At 38.1% G+C, this 24,158-nt stretch overlaps 1 protein-coding gene across 4 annotated transcripts in view; it reads left to right on the top strand.

Annotated features, from left to right (window-relative positions):
• SMYD3 (SET and MYND domain containing 3) overlaps positions 1–24,158 on the top strand; it is a 739,679-nt gene that overhangs the window by 311,720 nt on the left and 403,801 nt on the right. The window contains exon 1 of one of the 4 annotated variants that reach the window (XM_059875540.1): positions 1–23,779. This exon is cut by the window's left edge and continues 37,517 nt beyond it. Coding sequence (XP_059731523.1) covers positions 23,750–23,779 — 30 coding nt within the window. The 5' untranslated portion in view covers positions 1–23,749. 4 annotated transcript variants of the gene reach the window in all.

A 24,158-nucleotide genomic window follows, 5' to 3' on the forward strand; every position in this document is an offset into this window, starting at 1 on the left:
CTACTGACCAGTATTTTTAAATATCGGTAACCAAAAGGGTTACATAAATAGGTGTAAATTTGTTATTCCTAGGGAAAGAATGTTCTATTGTAGCTACAGTCAAAAACTGCCAAAAATAAAATTAAAAACGAAAGCATGCTTTGTAAGAACATGCACTGTTGTCTTATAATTCCATAACTGTCTCCTTAAATTTAAAACTATAAAGTTTCTGATTTTTTTGTTTTTTTTTTAAGTAACAGTTCTCTGGATAGTGATGTGAAGAACACCATTTATGCTTTTTGTTTGTTTGTTTGTTTACAGTGGACTTTTCATTTGTTTAATTTGGATTAGAATGAGAAATGCCAACAAACCAGCAACTGAATTTAGCTCTTGAAAGCTGGAGATTGACTGTCTTAGTTACACAACCGAAAAAGCAAAAGAGACAAATGACAGTATCTGTGCCCTGGAGTAATTTTCAGAAATGTTAATAGCTAGCACTGATTGAGCGATGAGAACAGGATAGCTGGAAACAAGGAGACTGTGCCAGGTGTGTTTTGGACAAATATCACTCCTGCCCAAGCCTAAAGCACTGCCAAAGATCTGAGAAATTTTGGCTTATAAATATTATGAATTTAAAAATCTTTTAAATATCGGTGATATTACTAAAAGTAAGTTTTTTAGAAATGACAGTGAAAGTTATTTTTGTTAGCTTTTAAGACAGTGCTGTCCCTTGTATGGTAATATAGTACTCTGAAAAAAATCTTCATTCTTTCAAGCCTGTTACTGCAGGAAAGCCACCACTGCAATGACTGATATCGACAAGGTCTCTAAATCTTTTGGTTAAAAATTCAGCAAAATCAGAGTTTCCATAGAGCTTCCCAACCTGCTTTAAAGCTGTGTGGAAGAACCATCCACCCATTTTAATAATCTAGGCATGTGATGATTCCTTCTGGTGATCTGCAAAGTAATTACTTAGTAAGAGGTGTTCTTTTTCAGAATAGGGAAAGGCTGCACCACAGAAGGTAAACTTTGGAAGAAAGGTGGACTATTATCATAATGTTCTTTCAGTCTGTGTGTGTTTTCTTGAGCATTGTGTCGTATGGTGGAAGATTTCCTGGATGATTTTTTGTTTCTGAACATACCTGTCCAACTGACAGAATAATGTATTACCTTGAGGGTCACTGGAATATAGTCCCACCGTGCTTAAGTGTTTATGAAAATTTCCCTATTGTCACAGAGCCCAGCGTCACATTACATTATATGGGCCTGCACTACAGTATTGCTCTTAAACTTTAAAGGAAATCGAACTAAAATTGAACTCAACTTCAAGTACAGCTTTTTCATTTGAAAGTGACATTATACTCATTACAAAAAGTTTTGTTACATTCACTTTGAAAGCCATTAAGTTATTTACTATTACTTCCTTCACAGTAGCCCAAGTGCTTTCAATCTCCTGGGCTGAAGTGAAACTTCAGTAGCATAAACTTGACTTCTGTCCCTTCCCTAGGAGTCATACTTCGTATGGACCAGTGAATTTCCAGGAGACGACAATATTATGTCATATGTGCAATAATTTGATGTCTTTTTTTGATCCAAACTTTTGCTAGACATTCAGGAGAGGTTGGAATGTAGTCCGGGTTGGAAGACTCCTGCTCTCAATGGGCAAGGTAGAGCATCAAAAACCGCAGTGGTTTGGGACTTCCCTGGCAGTCCAGCAGTTGAGACTCTGTGCTTCCAATGCAGAGGGCGCAAGTTTAATCCCTGATCAGGAAATTAAGATCCCACATGCTGAGTGCTTCCCTTTGCTGTACACCTGAAACTAACATAACATTATAAATCAACTATATGCCAATAAAATTTTTAAAGAAATTGCAGTGGTGAAAAATGAGGTAGCTGTAAGAGAGTTCATGCAGAAGGCTGCAGGGTTCTGGTTAGAGCTTTGGTGTGACAGAAATCATCTTCATTGTGCTGGAGGGACCAAGTGTAATTCTACAGATATTTTTGTAGAAAATCTTGAATAAGGAGAAAGGACAGCAGAGCTGTCCCATAGAACTTTCTGTAATGATGGAGATGACCTGTATCAGGACCCTGCAGTATGGTGGTCACTGGCCACCTGCATCTTTTGAGTCCTTGAAATGCGATGAATGTGCCTGAGGAACTGAATTTTTAATGTAATTTGGTTTTTAATTTAAATAGCATAGCTTTAGAGGGCTATGTTTGTCATGTATATTCATCAGATAATGTCCAAAAACTGGGGCATAATAGATAACTCAAAAAATGTTCAATTTCCCTCTAGGAAGTATGTAGGCTTATATGATACTTCTTTTAAATAACAACCTAGAGGAGAATAAATCTCTTGTTTTAACTTTCCAAATATAGCACCATTGCACATATATCTCTTAAATTTCAGGATGGAATCAGGAACTGGTAGAACTATGAAACTGTAGAGAAATATACCTGAAAACAATATACCTCTCTTAATCTTGTGTTTCCAAATGAAAGAGAACATAGCTAATAAATTTGTATCCATTTTGTTCCCCAGCTCCAGACTAGGTGAACATGATTCAAGATGCTTTGGTAGTTTTCCAATATATTTTTCCTCTTTGAATAAAAGGGGAAGTTTGAGAGGGGGTTCAGAGGTAGGAGGGAAAGAAAAGCAGGCCTAGAATTACGGAAAGAGGAAACGAAAGGGAAGTACCTGCAGAGCTAAGGGTGCCATGCTTGTGGCCTGATTGTGGAGCTAGTGGGTTTTTGTAGCTGTGCTGCCAGTGGCTCCTTCTGGAGGTGTCTCAGGAAATGGCAACCCAGTCCAGTATCCTTGCCTGGGAAATCCCATGGACAGCAGAGCCTGGCAGGCTACCACCCAGGAGGTCATAAGTGGTAAGTCATTTTCTCTTCGCTGTGATTAGCAGTTGACCTGGATCTGGTCTATACTGTGGGAAGGAAGCCTGGCGAGAAGTGTGGAAAGGGCAACGGTGATGGAGCTGGGAGCTGCTTGGCTATCTCTGCCGGGTCAGTCAGACCGCAAGCTACTGAGGGGCTACGCTTTTTTCTTGTCCAGGCACCTCATCCAGTGTACTGCATAACCCAGACTTTTATCTGAGGGCACATTTTAAAATGTCTTACAGGGACTTCCCTGGCAGTCCAAGTGGTTAAGACTTGGTGTTTCCACTGCAGGGGGCACAGGATCCTGCATGCCACATGAACAGCCAAAGAATAAAAATTATATTAAAAAAAAGTCTTAGTAATAAGCATGTTCTGCTGCTGCTGCTGCTGCTGCTAAGTCGTTTCAGTCATATCCGACTCTGTGACCCCATAGACGGCAGCCCACCAGGCTCCCCGTCCCTGGGATTCTCCAGACAAGAACACTTGAGTGGGTTGCCAATTCCCTCTCCAATGCATGAAAGTGAAAAGTGAAAGTGAAGTCGCTCAGTCGTATCCGACTCCTAGCGACCCCATGGACTACAGCCCACCAGGCCCCTCCATCCATGGGATTTTCCAGGCAAGAGTACTGGAGTGGGGTGCCATTGCCTTCTCCAAGCATGTTCTAAAGATATGTAAAGCGGTATATAGTTCAATTTAAGCTCCAAATAGTTGGTGATTTCACTTTTTTTGGACAAATCTTATTATTAGTTATTCCTATTCCTTATTGTATTTTAACCATTAATTTATTCTTCATGCCTCTTCTTCCTTTTCCATCTCATTTACTTCAGAAATGTATGTTGTTAGTAATGTAACTCTCAAGCCGTCTCTAATTTGTCGGGGGCTGCAGTCTTGGATTCCCTTAACTAGAGGTAATAAATGAGATACGAAGATAAATGTAAGCTAAGAATATTTCTAATAAGGAATTATTTTTTGTTTAACATGTTTTATTGGGCTTAATTAGAATGAAAAAAATAATCATAGTGCCACCTCTCACTTGGTGTCTCAGACAGTAAAGAATCTGTCTGCTTCCCTGGTGGCTCAAAGGGTAAAGAATCTGCCTGCAGTATGGGAGACTCAGGTTCTATCCCTGGGTTGGGAAGATGCCCTGGAGAAGGGAATGGCAACCCACTCCAGTACTCTTGCCTGGAAAACTCCGTGGATGGAGGAGCATGGTGGGCTGCAGTCCATGGAGTCTCAGAGAGTCAGACACGACTGAGCGGCTATTGCTGTCACTGTCACTATGTTAGTCTCTCAGTCGCGTCCGACTCTTTGAGACCCTGTGGACTGTAACCTGCCAGGCTCCTCCATCCATGGAATGTTCCAGGCGAAAATACTGGAGTGGGTTGTCATTTCCTCCTCCGGGGAATCTTCCTGACCCAGGGGTGGAAACCTGGGTCAATCTCTTGCGTCTCCTGTATTGGCAGGTGGATTCTTTACTATTAGTGCCACTAGGAAGCCCCTTTCTTAACATATTTGTTCTTAATTTAGTTCTGCTTATTAGAATTTCTCAAAGACTCACTCTACTTATTACATGAAAAGCCTCCATTGTCAGTTGAAATGCATCCTTTATAACCACATTCTTTTTATTTTGACTTCACATTTTACCATTTTAAAAAAAATGAATGCCTTACCATAACCATGAAATGTAAAGATCTCAGTAAAATTTATTTTTCTCCTTTCCCCAAGAGAGAGCTGATCTCAGGTTCATTCTTTATTAATAACTAGATTTAAATCAGTTTAGTCTAATATTTATTCTTTTAAAGAAAATGTGGTGATTATTGATTTGATTTCTTTTTCCCCAGTCCTTTAAAGCTAGGACTAAATAATGGTACATTTTAACATAGATAGGTGCCATAATTTCAGATTTCATCTTATTTTATAGTAACATTTACTAAAGAGACTGTTAGAATGTGAATTTGTGTGTAAAGCACACAGAGAGAGCCTTATCTGTATCCAATTATGTGTAAGTGAAAGTCCTTACAACTTCAAACAAATGTAACATTCTTAATTTTTCCACTGTAACTTTAGTGTTTTAAGATTTTCTGATTGTTTGCATATATATTTTTGTGGAGATGCTCAACTGTATAGTGCATTCACATTACACATTACTGGAGTTTTTGATTTAGCAGGTCTATGGTAGAGCTCGAGATTGTGCATTTTGATGAAGTTCCCAGGTTGCTGATGGCTGTTGGTAGTGGGGAACACAGCAATTCAGAAATTGCTGAAGAGGGCTTCCGTGGTGGTACAGTGGTTCAGAATCTGCCTTGCAATGAAGGAGACAACAATTTGATCCCTGGTCCGGGAAGATCTCACATGCCACAGAGCAACTAAGCCTGTGCACCACAGTCACTGAGCCTGTGCTCTAGAGCTCAGGAGCTACAACTGCTGGGCCTGAGCGTGCTGATGAGCATGCTGCAACCACTGAGTCTCTAAACCACAACTAGAGAGCAGTCTCCGCCTTGCCGCAACTGGAGAAAGCCCGCGGACTGCAGCAAAAGTAGTCCCCGCCTCGCCGCAACTAGAGAAAGCCCGCGGACCGCAGCGAAGACCCAGCACAGCCGAAACTGAAATAAATAATTTTTTAAAACGACGGGGTTAATTTATTTGATCCTCATAAGAACCCAGTATGGTGTTGGGCAGATGTAGAGAGGAACCTGAGACTTGCAGAAATTCATGGTTTTCCCTGTGGCACATGATGAATTACTGGTTGATCAGAGACGAGAACCTGTGAAGACGTTTCAGTTGTCCTCCTGTTCAAGTCAAGAGTTCAGTTCCCCCAAAATTCTCTCTTGATTTCAAATGCTTGATATTTTTGATGCATTCTGTACAGAGCCATTTTTCTATGTAGATACACCCTCCCCTGGCACTCACATTTAATAAATACGTGTGTTAAATGGTCTCCCCTTTTAAAGATATAACTGATATTAATGTGTTAAGATGTTCTAAAAATGCTAAGTCCTTCTGTAGAAACAGAAGGCTTATATAACTTGTTAAGGCTTCCCTTTATCATGAGGAAAGATGTTGATTTCTTTTTATCCACTAGCCTAGTGCTCTGGTTTTTTTTTTCACTCTAATTTGTGGTGATGGTTTTAAGCAGAACCATTATTTGTGGATGCAGGGAATAAGGATGGAACATGAATGATCCAGGCAAGGAATCTTAAAGTCGTGACTCTTATGTGTAAGACATTGGTGTCCAGAGTGGACTGGGGTGCGTGCTTTCTCTCCCTTCCCCACAGTTTCTCTCTGAACTGGTTCAGGGTCCTCAGCATATGTTTGTGGAGTGATCAGTCAAACCTAGTACCACCCAGTGTCCAGAGCTTACCTTTTGAGTGTTGCCTAGTGATCTTTTCTAATATTATGAAGAAAACATTGGTGTACTTTCCTGAGACTATTTTTTCTAGTTCCTTATTTCTCTGTTCCCTTGCTTCCCTCCTTTTGTTCTATTTTGATCTTGGACCTTTGTCATCCAAACAAGGAAGAGAGAAATGTAGTGCCAGGAGAACAGATTGAAAATCCTGACCCAGTGATCTTCATTATTATTATCTTGTTTTTGTTGTCTTCATCTCTGTAGGACACAGGAAGCCTTGACATGGTTAACTTAACTTAACTTAACTTAACATGTTGAGTATTAATTAAAAAAAAAATTCTCCATGCTTTCACACCTGAATCTCACTCTGTGCTTCAAGCACTCCTCTCCTGTCCTCGCTCTTTATAAAGCTTGTATTAAGCCTTAATGTTTGCCAGGCTATGTTTGGTGCTTTATATACAGCATTTTACTTAATTCTCACATCGGCCTTATAAGGTACACTTTTGAAAAAGTTGCTGATTAGGGCTTCCCTTTTGGCTCAGCTGGTGAAGAATCTGCCTGCAATGTGGGAGACCTGAGTTTGATCCCTGGGTTGGGAAGATCCCCTGGAGAAGGGAAAGTCTACCCACTCCAGTATTCTGGCCTGGAGAATTCCATGGACTGTATAGTCCATGGGGTCACAAAGAGTCAGACAGGACTGAGTGACTTTCACCTTCACTTTGAAGAAGTAGAGCTGTAGTGGTTATGGTACGTGGCCAAGGCCTTGTACCCTGTGTGTGGAAAAGCTGGGTCTTGAATTCAGGTCTTTTGGATGCCACAGCTTATGCCTTTAAGGACTAGTTTGTATAACTCCCCGTGTGAGACCATTACTCAGAGGAGACTTGTATTGAATAATCTCATACAAGATTAATAATAATTTCATGCTTATTTTTTGTGGAGCCGAATTTATTTCAAGATTTGATAATCTAGATATCTTGAAATAAATTTGACTCCACAAAAAATAAGATTCTGATGCGAAACTTGTCTCCATGTTTCCTCTTGTTCCTCAGTTCTTTCTTTTTTAAAAAAAGAAATTCTTGTAAAGAGAAGGAAAGAATTATAGCATTTTCCAGAGAAATGTGCCTCTCCTAAGTACACACGATTGGCAGTATCTTGCCTTTGCTGTCCCTGGGAGTTCTTATTCTGGTCATTTGGTCTTTAAAGCAGTGTGTGATGGAGTTTCAATGTGTCTCAAAGCCGCAGAGTACTACTGTGATACAAACACCAATAAACTGCAGGGTGTGCATTAGGGTCTTCTCTTTATTTTTTCCTTTGAAATATTTGGCAGTTTTTAGAAAAAGGCAGCCACTCTAAGAGATTGAGGTCACACATTTACAGGGAGGCAATTGAGGATATCTCCCAAAGCCTATTCATTTAAAAATCCTTCCTTAGCCTCTCCTATATCTTTGAAAATATCATTTTCATCTTTCCTGTGTTTTTCCATAGGTACCTCTTCTTGTGTGAATGTGTTTTTTAACAACATTTAAAATACAGAATTCAGATTAAAATCAGGGTTTAGTGAATCTTTATTTTTAATGGTAGCTCTATACCAAAACCACAACTAACCATATGTTCCTTCCCTCTCTCCTTTTTTCCTCTCTCCATCCCTCACTCCCTCCCTTCTTCCTTTTCTTTTTGCTCTGCTTTCCTTTCTTTCATCATTGCTTTAATATAGAATAACTGGTATTGATTCTTGGACTTTTCCCTTACTGAGTACCCTTGAGAAAATCCATTCATTCCTTTGAGCCTCAGCTTCTTTATCTGTGAAAAGGTGATGGTAATGTCTGTCTAGATGTTTGTGAGACTTGGGTAACGTAGTGTACAGCACACAAGAAAGTGCCTCTCTGCAGTGTCCGGGTGGTAGAAATGCCATTTCTCTTCTCAAAAAATAAGTTTACCTTCTGGAAAATGATGATAAAATCAAAGCACAATGGCTGAAGTATCACAGAGGTTAAAGGGACAGATTTTAGGCAGTTCTTATCTAACTTATAAGGTAGATATCTTTAAAATAAATGTCAACTAGAAATATTAGTAACCTGTGGCCCTTTAAAAAAGCAAAACGGGAATAGAGACACAGATATAGAGAATGAACATATGGACACCAAGGCGGGAAAGAAGGGTAGATGGGATGCATTGAGAGATTGGGATTGACATATATACATTATTGATACTATGTATAAAATAGATAACTAGCTAATGAGAACATACTGTACAGCTCAGGAAACTCTACTCAGTGCTCTGTGGTAACCTAAATGGGAAAGAAATCCAAAAAAGAGGGGATATGTGTATACGTATAGCTGATTCATTTTGCTGTATAGTAAGAACTAACTCAACATTGTAAAGCAACTATATTTCAATAGAAACTAATATACAAACAAAAAACTTTTAAAAAGTAGAGTTACTGCAGAGCTTCCATTTGGAGTGCTGAGAAAGGCTTGGAATTAGTGGTAATGTTTACACAGCATAGTGAATGTAATTAATGCCACTGAATCAAATACTTAGGAATGGTTAAAATGGCAAATTTTGTCATTTAAAAAGAAGTCAGTTAGGTGGATATTCACAATGTTCCTTGGGGTGTTATCCGGTAAAAGGAAAGCTGAAGTTAGGACCATGCTACACAGATCCTGTGCAGAGCAGAACCTGTTTGTACAGTTCAGTCCAGAGATAGTAAGCTCCACCAGGGCAGGAATCTGCTCTCTTGTTCACTGCTTTACCAGCACCTGCTGAATGAATCAATCAGCAACATTTTATGTATGAAACTTGCTGTTTAGCTCAACCAGCTAGGTTCTCTCTGTCATTCATTGTCTTTGGGCTGTTTTATAGCTCTGTAATATTACAGACATCAAATAGTTAAGCAAATGATCTTGTCTATGAAAAGCTAATTGTGATCAGTGAATGCAATAGATTATTGCCCTATGTATAGTGATCAGTTTTTCCAATTTTGCCTACTTTTGCTTATTTCCAAATAAACACTGCTGCTGCTAAGTCGCCTCAGTCATGTCCGACTCTGTGCTACCCCATAGATGGCAGCCCACCAGGCTTCCCCATCCCTGGGATTCTCCAGGCAAGAACACTGGAGTGGGTTCCATTTCCTTCTCCAATGCATGAAAGTGAAAAGTGAAAGTGAAGTCACTCAGTCGTGCCTGACTCTTAGCGATCCCATGGACTGGAGCCTACCAGGCTCCTCCATCCATGGGATTTTCCAGGCAAGAGTACTGGAGTGGGGTGTACTGATGCTTATATATTTGTTTGCTCTTGTGATTCTCTTTTGAATAGATTATACCATCTCACTGGTTCCTTAATTAATGAATTTAATGAAAGTTTTACACTTTTTTGAGATTTATGATTTTAACTTAAAAATTACTCCTTAACAGCACAATAGAAGAGCACAATTTTGAGAATTAATGGATCTATTTATGTCACTTTGAATAAGGCACTCAAGTCACTGATCAGTGATTTTCTTATTTAAAAAAAAAAGAGGTTGACTTAAATTGTCTCTGGTCTATGATTCCCCATTTTGTACTTTTATAATTTTATATTCTGTAAGTCCAAATGTACTGTCCTGCGTTTGGTAATATCTAAGTCAATGGTCATAAAACCAAGGAAGTTAAGTATCTTACTTATGTAAGAATTTCAAGAGAAATTCTTCAGTGTTTTTAGCACACATGTACACATAAATTAGTATTAAAGATATTTTATTTGGTTGTTGATGTTCCTCATGGAGAAATTATAATACTTATGTTGCTATCGACAGTTTTCAGTAGTGAGTGAACTAAAAGGGTGAGCATCTGACAGCCTACTTTTTGATAAAGAGAAACATTTGTTTGACTGTAGAAATGATATCTTGGCTTATATCAGCACTTACGGATAATCATAGGTGTTATTGCAGTCAGTGTCGTTTTTAAACCGTTATTATGTTCAAAAGAGCATTTCTGAAGCACAGAGTGTTGCATTATGCCATATATAGTAAATAAATTTAAAATTTCATTCCTGCTGTCTGGAAAGTCACTAAGAAGCATTGGTAGAGTAGGTATGTCTTAACTCAGGTTGCTATAACAGAATGCCACAAATTGGGTGGCTTAAACAATAGAAATTAATTTTCTCCCAGTTCTGGAGCCTAGAAGTCCATGATCAAGGTTCTGGCTGATTTGATTTTTGGTGAGGACTCTGTTTCTGGCTTGCAGATGGCCGTCTTCTTGCTATGTCTTCATGTGACCTTTCCTTTGTGGGTACTTGTGGTGAATAGGGCAAGCTCTTTGATGTCTCCTCTTAAAAGGACACTAATTTTATTGGATCAGGGCTGCATCCTTATGACCTCTTAGGTACTTCCTTAGAGACACCTTCTATAAATATAGACACATTGTGAGCCAAGGCTGCAACATATTTTTTTTTGCAGGGCCACAGATATGCAGGCCATAACAAGGTGTGATACTTTTAGAAGCAGAAAGTACACATCAAAGGTACAGATTGGGGATGACAGGAAGTACTGCCCTCCAGAGATGGCCAGGTCACTGAGCGTTGATGAGTCTGATGTTGTGAATGTGTGTGCTGACTTGGAAACTTAGTTATATTGGCCTATTATTGCTCATCTGTTTTTTCAACTCTTATTGTCCAAGTATTTCCCCGTAGAAGAAAAGGGTGATGCACTTGCTTATCTTTCCTATTTAATGTAAAAACTGAGGCCTCTGTGGGTCAAGGTATGCCTTCAGGTTTTTTCAGCCTTTGTAACGATATCTTAGAAAGGACAAGTGTTTTGTATTCATCTCACTCCTAGTTTTCCACCTAACTGCCTTTACTGGTTTGATGTAATGGGGATACTGCCTGTTAGGGAATAATAAAGCATGATCTTTCTTGGATCTTGGGGTGGCTTACTTGGTTTAAAATAATCTAGTATGTGTGTAGATAGAGTTATTTCAAGTCATCTGGCTTTACTTCCATGCCTAATGCCTTTTCTCATCATTTATTAAAGCTCGCCTTTTGGACTTTCATATATGTCATATTAGTACCTTGTAAATCCTTCTAGTAATACCTTTCTATTACTAAGGTGGAAACACTGTTGTTTCTACCCCATTTGCTTCTCCCTCTCTGCCATTTTTATAGGGTTCTTTAACCTGCTAATGTTCCAGGATATTAATTTGAAACAGCCAGCTTTCTTAGGATGAACTGACCTCTTTTTACTCAGTTCCTTTTCAGATTCAGTTTGGAAAGCTAACTTTTCATAATCTTCTGAGCTAGTACTTGACTTCCCTGATGCTTGAAATTTGGCAGCCTTATTATTCTCAAGACTTTATACCAAGAGTACACACTATTTTATTTTTTCTGAACACTATTCCCTGGCTCAGTCAGAAATTTGATGTATATATTTGTTTATTTTTTGTATGCATTTTCTCTAATTTATTCACCTTGCTTCTTCCTAACTTTATTGTGTCACTAAGGGGGTTAGCTAGGCCGTTTCTGGCTTTTGTCTCTTAAGCTAACCTTCTCATATTTAGCTACATGGGTAGAGCTGTCAGATTAAATGATGTCTAATGGACTATATTTGAGTTTGTGCTTGAAAATAATTTTAAGACATATTTGATGTTTTCTCCTTTGTTTCTGGTTATTCCTGAAGTTCACAAGTTTAGTCTACCTGAAAAATACTGTTTCTTGAATACTGCTTCTTTTGCATGGAAGTTTCGTTGATTGCCCTGGACTTGTACAAGTTTCTAATACTTTTGTTGATGGCTTTTCTCTTACATTAAAGATGTCCTTGGTCTTTATATTAACCTGTTCTTTGGTTCTAGAGTCTAGCTTCCAGAAAGCAACATGGTCAGTTTGAACGGACCTTAGACCAAAGCCAAAAATATCATTAAAGAGTTAATAAAGCTAAAGGAACTAAGATTATTTAACCTCCTAAAGGTAAGGTAAGGCTGTGGAAATGTTTAGGTTTGTGCTCTTAGAAAAGATCCTTGTGTTCTTTCTGTCAACCATGCCCACCTGCACTTAGGGGCTTATGTAGAGTGCCTTTTCAACCTTGGTGTGATTGCACTTCAATATCACATTTAAGGGGGCTTCCCTGGTGGCGCTAGTGGTAAAGAACCCACCTGCCAACGCAGGAGACATAAGAGATGTGGGTTCAATCCCTGGGTCAGGAAGATTCCCTGGAGGAGGGCATGGCAACCCACTCCAGTATTCTTGGCCTGGAGAATCCCATGGACAGAGGAGCCTGGTGGAGTATGGTCCATAAGTTCACAAAGAGTCAGACATGACTGAAGTGCTTAACATATACATACACACATCACATATAAGAATTAAGGGCTATTCTTCTAGGAAGGATTTAGGTTTGACTCATGGAAGGTATCCTTCCAGTCACATTCAGTAGTGGAAAGAACCACTGGGAGATGGTCATTGTGGAATCAGATCTTACTCTCTGGATGAGTTGGACACGACTGAGCGACTGAACTGAACTGAATAATGGGTAAAAGGTATAGTGCCTGAATGATATTAAGGAATTCTTATTACTATCTTAAGGGATTATTACACTGAAGTTTTAAAAATGAAGCCTATAATTATTTTTTAAAATATTTATTTACTTATTTGGCCCTTAGTTGTATCACGCGGAGTCCTTTGCTGCGGTGTACAAGCTCTCTAGTTGCAGTGTGTGGGCTCAGCAGCCGTGGTGGGTGGGCCCAGCTGCCCTGTGGCATGTGGAACCCTAGTTTCCCAAGCAGAAATTGAAACTGTATTCCCTGCATTGCAAGGCAGACTCTCAACCACTGGACCACCAGAGAGTCCCAAACCCTATAAACATTGCCACATGAAATGATATGATATTTGGAATTGGCTTCAAAATAATACAGGAGAGCTAATGACACAAGGTGTAAATGAAGAAAGATTGGTCAATATTATTGAAGCTCTCTACTTCTGCATATGTTTGAAATAATCTGTCATAGAATTTTTTTTTCTTTAAGAATCTTATGTCAAGATATGTAGTAGGCTTTGGGAACAATGAAAAGGAAGTTGAGAGAGAAGAAAAAGAGATATTGAGTGTTTAGCATGATACTTGGTATGTTTTATGTATTGAATTGTATTGGCTATAATTATTGCTAAGCCATGCATGCACCCATGCATTTATCCAATTACTCTGTTACTTATTTCAGTAATAATTTATTGAGTGTATATGATGTGGCAAGCACCGAAACACTTCTATAAATCACGTAAAAATAGAGCCCATCACACCCAATGGTATTTTTGGCCTGAACTCATTCTACAGAGTTTCTGAACTGTATGTGAATAGCTTCCAGACTAGAGGATTTTAAACGGCACTGTGTCATGTTCTGCCTGGCTTCATTCAAGTTTAGTGTTTAATATTCTTCTCAGGGTAGCTCTAACTAACCATCTGCTGGGTCTTTGCCTTCTTTTTGAATCGTCCAGCTCTTAAAGGTCACAAGTGCCACCTCTTTGACTCCAGAAGGACCATCTCTGATTTCTGGCCTGGTTCATCCAGTGACTTCCCATGGAACAGGCAGCTCCAGATTTATAGTTGAAATCCTATGGGAAAGCTCCCTCCCCCTGCCAGTTCACCTTTAGAACTCTTGTTACACTCTGGAAGATTTTCCAATTACTACATCTAATTACAAGGAAGAATAAATTACTGAAGCAAGTTAAATTATCATGTGTGTCATAACAGTAATTAACATTCAAATAGGAAACTGCTCCCATTTTTATAAACATCTGAAAGTAGAGGCAGCACCCCTTTTGAAAGAAGGAAGCTAGAGGGTCTGAAACCTGGAGTAGGGATGGTCTGGGAGGGTTTCTAGATTGTGCCTGTGTGCTAAGTAGCTTTAGTCATGTCTAACTCTTTGCAATGCTGTGTAGACCATAGCCTACCAGGCTTCTCTGTCCATGGAGAACCATGGGGTTCTCCAGGCAAGAACACTGGAATGGGTTGCCATGCCCTGTTTCAGGGGATCTTCTTGACCCAGGGATCGAACCTGCATCTCTTATGTCTCCTGCATTGGCGGGTGGACTCTTTACCGCTAGAACCTCCTGGGAAACCCAATGTTTAGAATAGTCTATCTGGATAAGATTGATGTAATTGGAGAGGTTGATTTTTTTATTGTTCCTGTTTTAATCTAAATTCTTAGAAACATCAACTTGTCTCTGCATGTCTCACTATCTACTTTGTTCTCATGACCATACATATTTTCTTGGCTCTTTTTTTCTCCATATTTCAAATAGGACTGGACACCAGTCTGCTCATAGGACATTTCATGTGCTAGCATTGCTTGGAAAGCAACTCACAGCCTTCTCAGAATCCACTTTTCAACAAGTCCCTGTGCATTCCTTAACCTTTTCAGTGCTCTTCTGTCATGAAAATGCTTGTTCTTCTCCTGAGTGGTCTCTTGACTTGGTATTGTGTCTTTGAGCTCCTGTGTAGAGTGAACATACCTTTCTTGCTCAGTATAGTGCCTAGCCTAGCATTACTGTGTCTAGTAATTTACAAATTCTTATGGGGAACACATGTATACCTGTGGCGGATTCATTTTGATATTTGGCAAAACTAATACAATTATGTAAAGTTTAAAAATAAAATAAAATTTAAAAAAAAATTAAAAAGTCCAATAGTTTAGGAGGCATCTCTTTTTTTGTTTGTTTTTAATTTATTTTAATTGGAGGCTAATTACAGTATTGTGGTGGTTTTTGCCATACATTCACATGAATCAGCCATGGGTGTACATGTGTTCCCCATCCTGACCCTCCCTCCCACCTCCCTCCCCATCCCATCCCTCAGCGTCATCCCAGTGCTCCAGCCCTGAGCACCCTGTCTCATGCATCAAACCTGGACTGGCGATCTCTTTCACATATGATAATATACATGTTTCAATGCTATTCTCTCAAATCATCCCACCCTTGCCTTCTCCCACAGTGTCCAAAAATCTGTTCTTTACATCTGTGTCTCTTTTGCTGTCTTACATATAGGGTCATTTTTACCATCTTTCTAAATTCCATACATATACGTTAATATACTGTATTGCTTTTTTTCTTTCTGACTTCCTTCGCTCTGTATAATAGGCTCCAGTTTCATCCACCTCATTAGAACTGATTCAAGTGCATTCTTTTTAGTAGCTGAGTAACATTCCATTGTGTATATGTACAACAAGGAGGAATCTCTTTTAAATTATGTGGTAATGGTGTACGGAACTAGTACTAACGGGTCTGTAGCTGCTTTTAACCTCATTTGGTGAGTAGTGTGTAGGCAGTTAAAACTCAGCAAGGTTTGGGAAGATCATTTTAGTCTGCCGTTAGTATTTGGGATTATGAATTGTTTTTATTTATTTAGTAGACTACTAACCTGATGAAAGTGAAAGTGGAGAGTGAAAATTTGGCTTAAAGCTCAACATTCAGAAAACGAAGATCATGGCATCCGGTCCCACCACTTCATGGGAAATAGATGGGGAAACAGTGGAAACAGTGTCAGACTTTATTTTTCTGGGCTCCAAAATCACTACAGATGGTGACTGCAGCCATGAAATTAAAAGACGCTTACTCCTTGGAAGAAAAGTTATGACCAACCTAGATAGCATATTCAAAAGCAGAGACATTACTTTGCCAACAAAGGTTCATCTAGTCAAGGCTATGGTTTTTCCTGTGGTCATGTATGGATGTGAGAGTTGGACTATGAAGAAGGCTGAGCGCCGAAGAATTGATGCTTTTGAACTGTGGTGTTGGAGAAGACTCTTGAGAGTCCCTTGGACTGCAAGGAGATCCAACCCGTCCATTCTGAAGGAGATCAGCCCTGGGATTTCTTTGGAAAGAATGATGCTAAAGCTGAAACTCCAGTACTTTGGCCACCTCATGCGAAGAGTTGACTCATTGGAAAAGACTCTGATGCTAGGAGGGATTGAGGGCAAGAGGAGAAGGGGACGACAGAGGATGAGATGACTGGATGGCATCACTGACTCGATGGACGTGAGTCTCAGTGAACTCTGGGAGTTGGTGATGGACAGGGAGGCCTGGCGTGCTGCGATTCATGGGGTCGCAAAGAGTCAGACATGACTGAGCGACTGATCTGATCTGATCTGAACCTGTCTAGAATTTATTTAGAAAATCGACACCATAACTCTACCTTGGATAATAATGAATTGTTATGATTTTTGTTCATGTTCTTCTTTGAAATTTATAAATTCTTAAATGATGTAAGGATAGTGAACAACAGGATCTAATTTAAGAAAGCAGTGGTCTTAATATCATAAATAGGTATCTCTGGTGTTATGAAAGGTTTGACTAAGTCATGGATATAAGCAGAGATCTTTTTACCCTCAGGACAAATATGAATCACAATGATTCCTACAATAAGCAAATTGTAAGCCTGACAAAAATTTCAAAACTTCTCTTCCTTTTGCTTTATATTTAAATAGAAATATTATGTATTTCTACCAATTTTAGTTAAAGTCTGTAATTTGGGGATTCATACAGTATGTTTGTCTGTTCTTTATTTTTCTCCTTTTTTAAAAAATTGAAGGTGTGAAAGTGTTAGTCGCTTAGTTGTGTTCGACTCTTGTGACCCCATAGACAATAAGTAGCCCGCTAGGCTCCTCTGTCCATGGGATTCTCCGGGCAAGAATACTGGAATGGATTGCCATTTTCTATTCCAGGGGATATTCTGGACCCAGGGATCGAACCCAGGTCCCCTGCCTTGCAGGCAGATTCTTTGCCAACTGATCCAATAGGGAATAGTTTATTTACAATGTCATATCAGTTTCAAATGTACGCCAAAGTGATTTCATTATGCACACACACATACACATATATTCTTTTTCAGATTCTTTGCCATATAGGTTATTACAAGATATTGAGTGTATCAGTAGTTGTTCCCTGTGCTGTGTGACAAGTCCATGTATGTGTTATTTGAACTCAGGAGTGGCTAACCTCACCACCTAAGGGAAGAGCCAGCATTGACCAGCATCATTGACAAAAGCCCAATATAAGTGTATTCTCATTGCTTTGAAAATGTTTTCCTGTTGCTGATTTTAGGCCATGTATGTCATTTCTGTTTTAAATAACAAAAAATTACTTTTTGGTCACGGTATCAGTTCAGTTTTAAATGCTGTCTTTTTTTTTTCTTTTTTTATGTTTTCTCTATCTGCCAAGGTCCGAAAAGCCAGATATGGCCCCAAATTTTGGTTCCCTTTTTGGATTTGGATGGCAATGGGAGGATTTAGGAATGACATTTAGGAATGACCCATGAGCTGGAACTCATCAGTGTGGTTGAGGGAGGCTAATTTTGTTTACTGATTTCCAATTTTGCAACTCTGCACTTGTTTCTGAGACTAAGTGTTGTGTAAAAAGATAAGGATTATTTTGTGGTCACTGGTAATGGAGTTTTTGCTGGGGCCTGGAGGAGGCAACTGAAAGGAAAGGAGGATGTTGGAATGGAATAAAAAACGAGCTCCTTAGCGACTTTGTGTAACATTAGCTTAGACTAGAAGACTTGTTCCCCATTCTCTTGCTGCTCTTGAGTAAATAAATACCTATTCTAAAAGAACCATGGAAGATGTAGTAACTTGGGTCAATGTAAATTGCTTTTCATGTGGAATGTATTTAAGATGGAAACTCCTTTGAATAAATTACAGATTTGAAAGAGGTTTCTATTCTCTTTTATCCTGCATAATATATATCAAATTTGTGGCTAATTTACACATTTCATTTACAATGTATTTAAAAGCCCTCCTCAGTGAATAGTTGGTAATTAGATGATTGACATATTCTAGCACTTGACAATCATACACACCAGTACATTGTCCTCTATTTTTCAGGAGTATCTCCAACAAATATTTGAAACTTCCCTTAGCAATTGCTTTTGAGCAAAATTATAGGGGACTGACGGATACTGTATTTCCATAAATGGAATGAATGCTCATGCTGTAACACCCCGTCTTCCCGGATGGTTTATGAAGTACTTTCAGATCTGTGATGGAACAAGTGGTTCAACTTGAGTAGGCAGATATGAATATTTATAGTGTTTTAATTCTTAGGTAGTGAAGGAACTGTAGAGTTTAGGGTACCTCTAAGTGCAAAAGTTTCTTATAGAAAAAAAACTAACCTTTTTTGCTTATTTTTTTTTAATATGTGAATAATGGTTATTCTAAATCTCAAAGATCAGAGCAGTTATTTTGTTGAATGCTTCCCTCGTGATTTAGTGGTAAAGAATCTGCCTGTCAATGCAGGAAACATGGGTTCCATCCCCAGGTAAGGAAGATCCCCTGGAGAAGAAAAGGGCAACCCACTCCAGTATTCTTGCCTGGAGAATCTCATGGACAGAGGAGCCTGGCGGGCTTGAGTCCATGGGGTCACAAAGAGCTGGACACTACTTAGTGACTAAACAATAGCAAAAACTTATCTCAGGGCTACTTTTTCTTTTATCTCACATAACAATTGGAAAATACTGTGTTTATTGTCATAATTCATATTGAAATTCAACTTTAATTTTTGGTGCAACAGAGGGATAGTTACCATGTCACAAAATACCATTATATAAGAGATAGAGAAGGAAGTTTGGCATCCTGCAGTCCATGGGGTCGCAAAGAGTCAGATATAACTTAGCAACTGAACAACAAAAACAGAATTTCGTACTCAAGTATGATTTTATAAATAAAATTAATGCTCGTGTCTGTATGACCAGTGTCACTTCTGCATGGACTGTATGACTTCTTGCCTGTGTGCTAAGTTGCTTTAGTCGTGTCTGACTCTTTGCAACCCTAAGACTGTAGCCCGCCAGGGTCCTCCGTTCATGGGATTCTCTAGGCAAGAATACTGGAGTGGGTTACCATGCCCTCCTGAAGGGGATCTTCCTGACCCATGGATCGAACCCATGTCTCTTCTGTCTCCTGCATTGGCAGGCGGGTTCTTTACCACTAGCACCACCTGAGAAGCCCACATGATTCTTTAATCATACTTATATTTTTTCCCTCAAGTACTCTTTATTTAAATTGAGTTACAATTCATAAACAATAACAGACATAGACCTAGATATAATTCAGTGATACTTGAATATTGATATGTAGGTATTCATGTAACACACACATTCATGTACTCCCATCAGTATGTAAAGCATTTTCATGATTTTAGAAAGTATTATAATATTATAGTATTCCTGATTTTAAAATTGGCAGAGAACTTTGGAGTAATGATCAGAGAAAACTTCATTTCAGTCTATTAGGTGTTTACTAGAGGAAAGCATGATAGAAAAAGGAAGATGTATTAAATATTAATAATTTAATAGTTGTTGAGGCTCTGTTCCTTGCATGAGTTATTTTAGCTCCTAGAGTAAATCCATTATTAATAAACAAATACTGTAAAATTTAAGATATTTACAGGTGACTGCACTCTCCTCCTCCCTCAAACTTTGTTATTGAAGTAAAATTATAGGCAAGGCAAATCAGGCAATTAAAGTAAAAGAAAGGGATTACAATATCAATTTCATATAAATAGAATTTAAGATTAAAAAATTTAATGGAATGAATTTTATCTCTTTCATAAAAGAAATAAAACTGGGTGGATGCCAGGACAGAAGGAGTTGGGGAGTTGGGTGAAATTCTTTAAAGGATATAAGGGGCGCAACCCTACTGTTATATAATAAATAAGCCATGGGTTGTAATATCCAGCATAAGGAACATGGTCAATAATACGGTAATAACTTTGTATGGGGACAGATGGCTACTAGACATATGCAGTGTCAAATTGATGTATGCAGATGTCAAATCATTATGCAGCACACCTGAAACTAACATAATATTGTATGTCAGCTATATTTCCCACTGAAAGGAACTATACTGTTCATTCAGATTCAGTTATCATTGAGATATCTAATTGATTCTTTTTTGTGCCAATGTTAATTCAGCCCTACCCATTCCTTGGGAACTAAGAAACTGTAATTATTGGACCAAAGTGGAAATCATAGTCATTCCCATGTCATGACCATAGCAAATTTTCTGATGAAAAAAAAATATATTGGAGGGTGATTTGGAAAATGCCATGTATTTTGCTTGCAGAAATCTCTGAGAAGTGTTGTTAGAGGCCACAAATACCACAAGGAATGTACAAAAAAAATACAAACTTTAAGAAATGATAGATTAATTGGAGAGACATACTAAATTTGTAGATGAAGGGCTAAGCATTATAAATATGGCGGTCTTTCCAAACTAAGTATTTTTGAGACATTTCTTCCAGATGATTATTTAGATTTTACATGGAAGAATCGATAGACAAGATAGTGTAATATACAGAGAAGTCACAAAAGAATTAGCCTATAAAAATGTGAAAAAATATTTAATCTTACTAATAGTCAAAGAAAGACAAGTAGGGAAATGCCATTTGGCAGAAATTAATAAGAAATGTTAATGCTGAAATGTTAGCAAGAACTTAAGTCACTTCCATGTTACTGCTATTGTTGTTTGCACTGATTTGTGATTGGTACAAAGCGAATTTGAAAGTATTTATCAAGAGTGTAAAATTATTAATTCATAGTGATCCTATTTGGTGCAACTAGTATTTTTCTTTATTTTAATGGAAAAAAAGAAAAGGCCCAGCAATGTGAAGTGGTTAAATGAATTATAAGTGAAACTAAAAAGAAGTTACTTGAACCATTAATCATTTTTAATAATATGGGGAAATAACCATGGTACAATATTAATTGAACAATATGTATGTATATATATAAAACATCAGTCTGATATTTTGTAATCAGATGTATTTCTGGGAGGGAAGAAATCATAATATGTAAATTCTCAATTTAGGATAACACAAAATAGTTCATTCTTGCCTGTGATAACCAGGAACTATACCAAAAATATCCCTTTTCTTAACTTATAAATACCTAATAAACTGCAATGTGGTTTTCTTTGATTGCTAGTCCATGGTTCTCTGCTAATTTTAAAATTAGAAATTCTATAATATTATAAATTAAAATATTATAGTACTTTATATGGTTATAGATATTCTTCGTGTACTTATGGGGGCATGAGTCACATGAACGCCTATCAGTATTCAAATTAATCAGATTATATCTAAATCTATACATGTAATTCTTTGTGAATTATAACTAAATTGAAAAAACAGTGTTAGAAAAGTATAACATGTATGTAGTATACATTATAGTATATATAGAGTCCCTTTCTTTTTTCTTTGTATTATTCTGTAATTTGGAGACGGCGATGGCAACCCACTCCAGTGTTCTTGCCTGGAGAATCCCAGGGACGGTGGAGGCTGGTGGGCTGCTGTCTATGGGGTTGCACAGAGTCGGACACGACTGAAGCGACTTAGCAGCAAGAGCAGCATTCTGTGATTTCTGTACTTTCTATAATGGTCAGAAAATAAAAAAAGAGGCAGTATCCAGAATTAAGCTGCAACAAATTCTGATTATCACCAAATTTGAAAAATCAAAATCATTTCCATAATTTGGGAAAAATGAGCTTATTAGTTACATTTTGGACCTAAGCTTCTTGCCATATTTGTGGAGTTGGAACTCAAACCTGGCGCTGCCAGTGCATTGTATGTGCATTACCTTATTCTGCCTCTTAATTGTTCTTTAACTGTGATCTGGGACAAGCAAGAACATTTTGATGACTAATCCAGGACTAATTTCTATTTGCTTTCCTAAGAACATAATTTGTGTTTTTTATAGTAAGTTCACTTTTAAGCTTGCCCATTTCATATATCATATAATTAGAGGTTTTTCAGAGAAAGTTTTTTGCTCTGTAACAGACTTTCACTAATTTCCCTTCTCTCTACTTTGTAAATTAATTTTGGCATTTTACCTTTTCATTTACTGATTTGTTTCCTTCCTTTTGATTTACTAATTTTTGACCACCCCTTCCATCTTATTCATTTGTTCCAGTATTGAGAATAAACTTGAATTTACCCATGACTCTTAGTTCCTTTGCATCTATCCTTTGCAGAGCTCATGAATTATAATCTAAGTTAATCAGTATGTCAAGGTTTAAATTTGCTGGTGGAGGGAATGTGGGGAAGGAGATACATAAGCCTTTAGAAAACTCAAGCTCCCTAAGGAATTCAAGTGAAGTCAGGACTTCATTCCTTTTTAAAGCAATGTAAAATGACAGGAAAAATTACAGGTATGAAATTGTATATTATAAACAGAAGATTTAATTGAACCAGAGTATATAGTAAGAGCAAAGACCCTGAAGACATTGGAAAAGACCATGATGCTGGGAAAGATTGAGGGCAGGAGGAGAAGGGGGCATCAGAGGTTGAGATGGTTGGATGGCATTACTGATTCAATGGACATGAGTTTGAGCAAGCTCTGGGTGATAGTGAAGAACAGGGAAGCCTGGCATGCTGCAGTTCATGGGATCGCAAAAAGTCAGACACAATTTAGCGACTGAATAACAACAATATAGTAAGAGATATTGAACCCCTACCCTGGAAGAACTTTTCATTACCAAATCTGGGATAGACTTGGAGCACAGAGGCCTTTGCCCATTGACATTGGATTGGTGTCACATGTTACAATGAGCGTGCGTTTCTAAAGACTGCAAAGCATAAAGGCAGCAGCATAGACTTAGCAGAAAGATGCATGTGACTTTTGGATGTGAGTGGGTGCACTGCTTGACATGATTCCCCTGGTTGTGATGAAGTTTTTGTTTGTACAGAAAGGAGAGAATCTTGATGCTTCTCAATAATATGGTTTATTGTTCCTACTCAGTGATGGATAGACATTTCAAAGAAATGACAGTTATAAAATACTGTAGCCTGCAAGCTTTCTCCATCTTTTTCATTCTAGGGACTGTATGATGGGACAGAGGTTTGGTCCTTGTTTAGTGTTTGTATCATCAAACTTTCTTTGCAGATGTGGGTTCTGCCTTCTGTTCTACAGTATAAGAATGCTTTCCTATGTTGTTAAAAGGTATAAAGAACAATATTTTATCGATTGCTTTTCATTATTTTGAGACCATTTTGTACTAACATTTATACTTAACATACTTCCTTGCTGGAGTTCCCTTTTCCCTTGCATGGCTGAATCTGGCAAAGGTTCATGCATTTCTCCCGTCTCTATGGGAAATGTAATTACATGGAGATGCTGTCTCTACAAATTTTATTGATTATTGACAATTTTATAGTTCTTGCTTTGTCTTGGACACAGTTAAGTATACTACATTGATTAAATTATTTATTGCTCATCACACATCCGTGAAGTTTAGTATTAATGTCTTCATCTTACAATGGGAATCTCTGGTTCAGAGACATAGCTCTGTCAAGGTCATAAAGATAGTCAGTTACAGAGTGAACCCAAGCAGTCTGATTTCAGAACATAACCTCTTAACACTATACTGTTAACATCTTGTTTTGCATCTCAGCTGCTTGAAGCAGTATGTTTAGAGACAAGTATCGGAGTACCTTGCTTAAAAATGACTAAAAGACAAACAATCCAGTTTAAAAATGGGCCAAGGGCTTGGATAGACGTTTCTCCAGGGAAGTTATTAACGAATACAGGAAAAGATGCTCAAGATCATTGGTCATCAGGAAACGGTGAGGTACCATTTAACATTTACTAGGATAGCTATAATTAAAACAGTGGAAAATAAGAAGTGTTGGTGAGGATACAGAAAAGTTAGAATCTTTGTACAGTTCCTGGTAAGACTGCAAAGTGGTACAGCCACTGTGGAAAACAGTTCCTTAAAAAATTAAACCTAGAATTATCATGGGACTAAGTGACTCTACTCCTAAGTATATCTCCAAAAGGACTGGAAAACAATACTTAACAAATATATGTACACTTATGTTTGTAGCAGCACTATTATTAAAAGGTAGAAACATCCCAGATGTTCATTAATAGATGAATGAATAAGCCAGTTGTGTTGTATCGATACAGTGGAATATTTTTCAGCCATGAAAAGGAAGAAGTGTT

Source organism: Bos taurus, chromosome 16 (assembly GCF_002263795.3).
Source record: "Bos taurus isolate L1 Dominette 01449 registration number 42190680 breed Hereford chromosome 16, ARS-UCD2.0, whole genome shotgun sequence".
Taxonomy (NCBI): Eukaryota; Metazoa; Chordata; class Mammalia; order Artiodactyla; family Bovidae; genus Bos; species Bos taurus.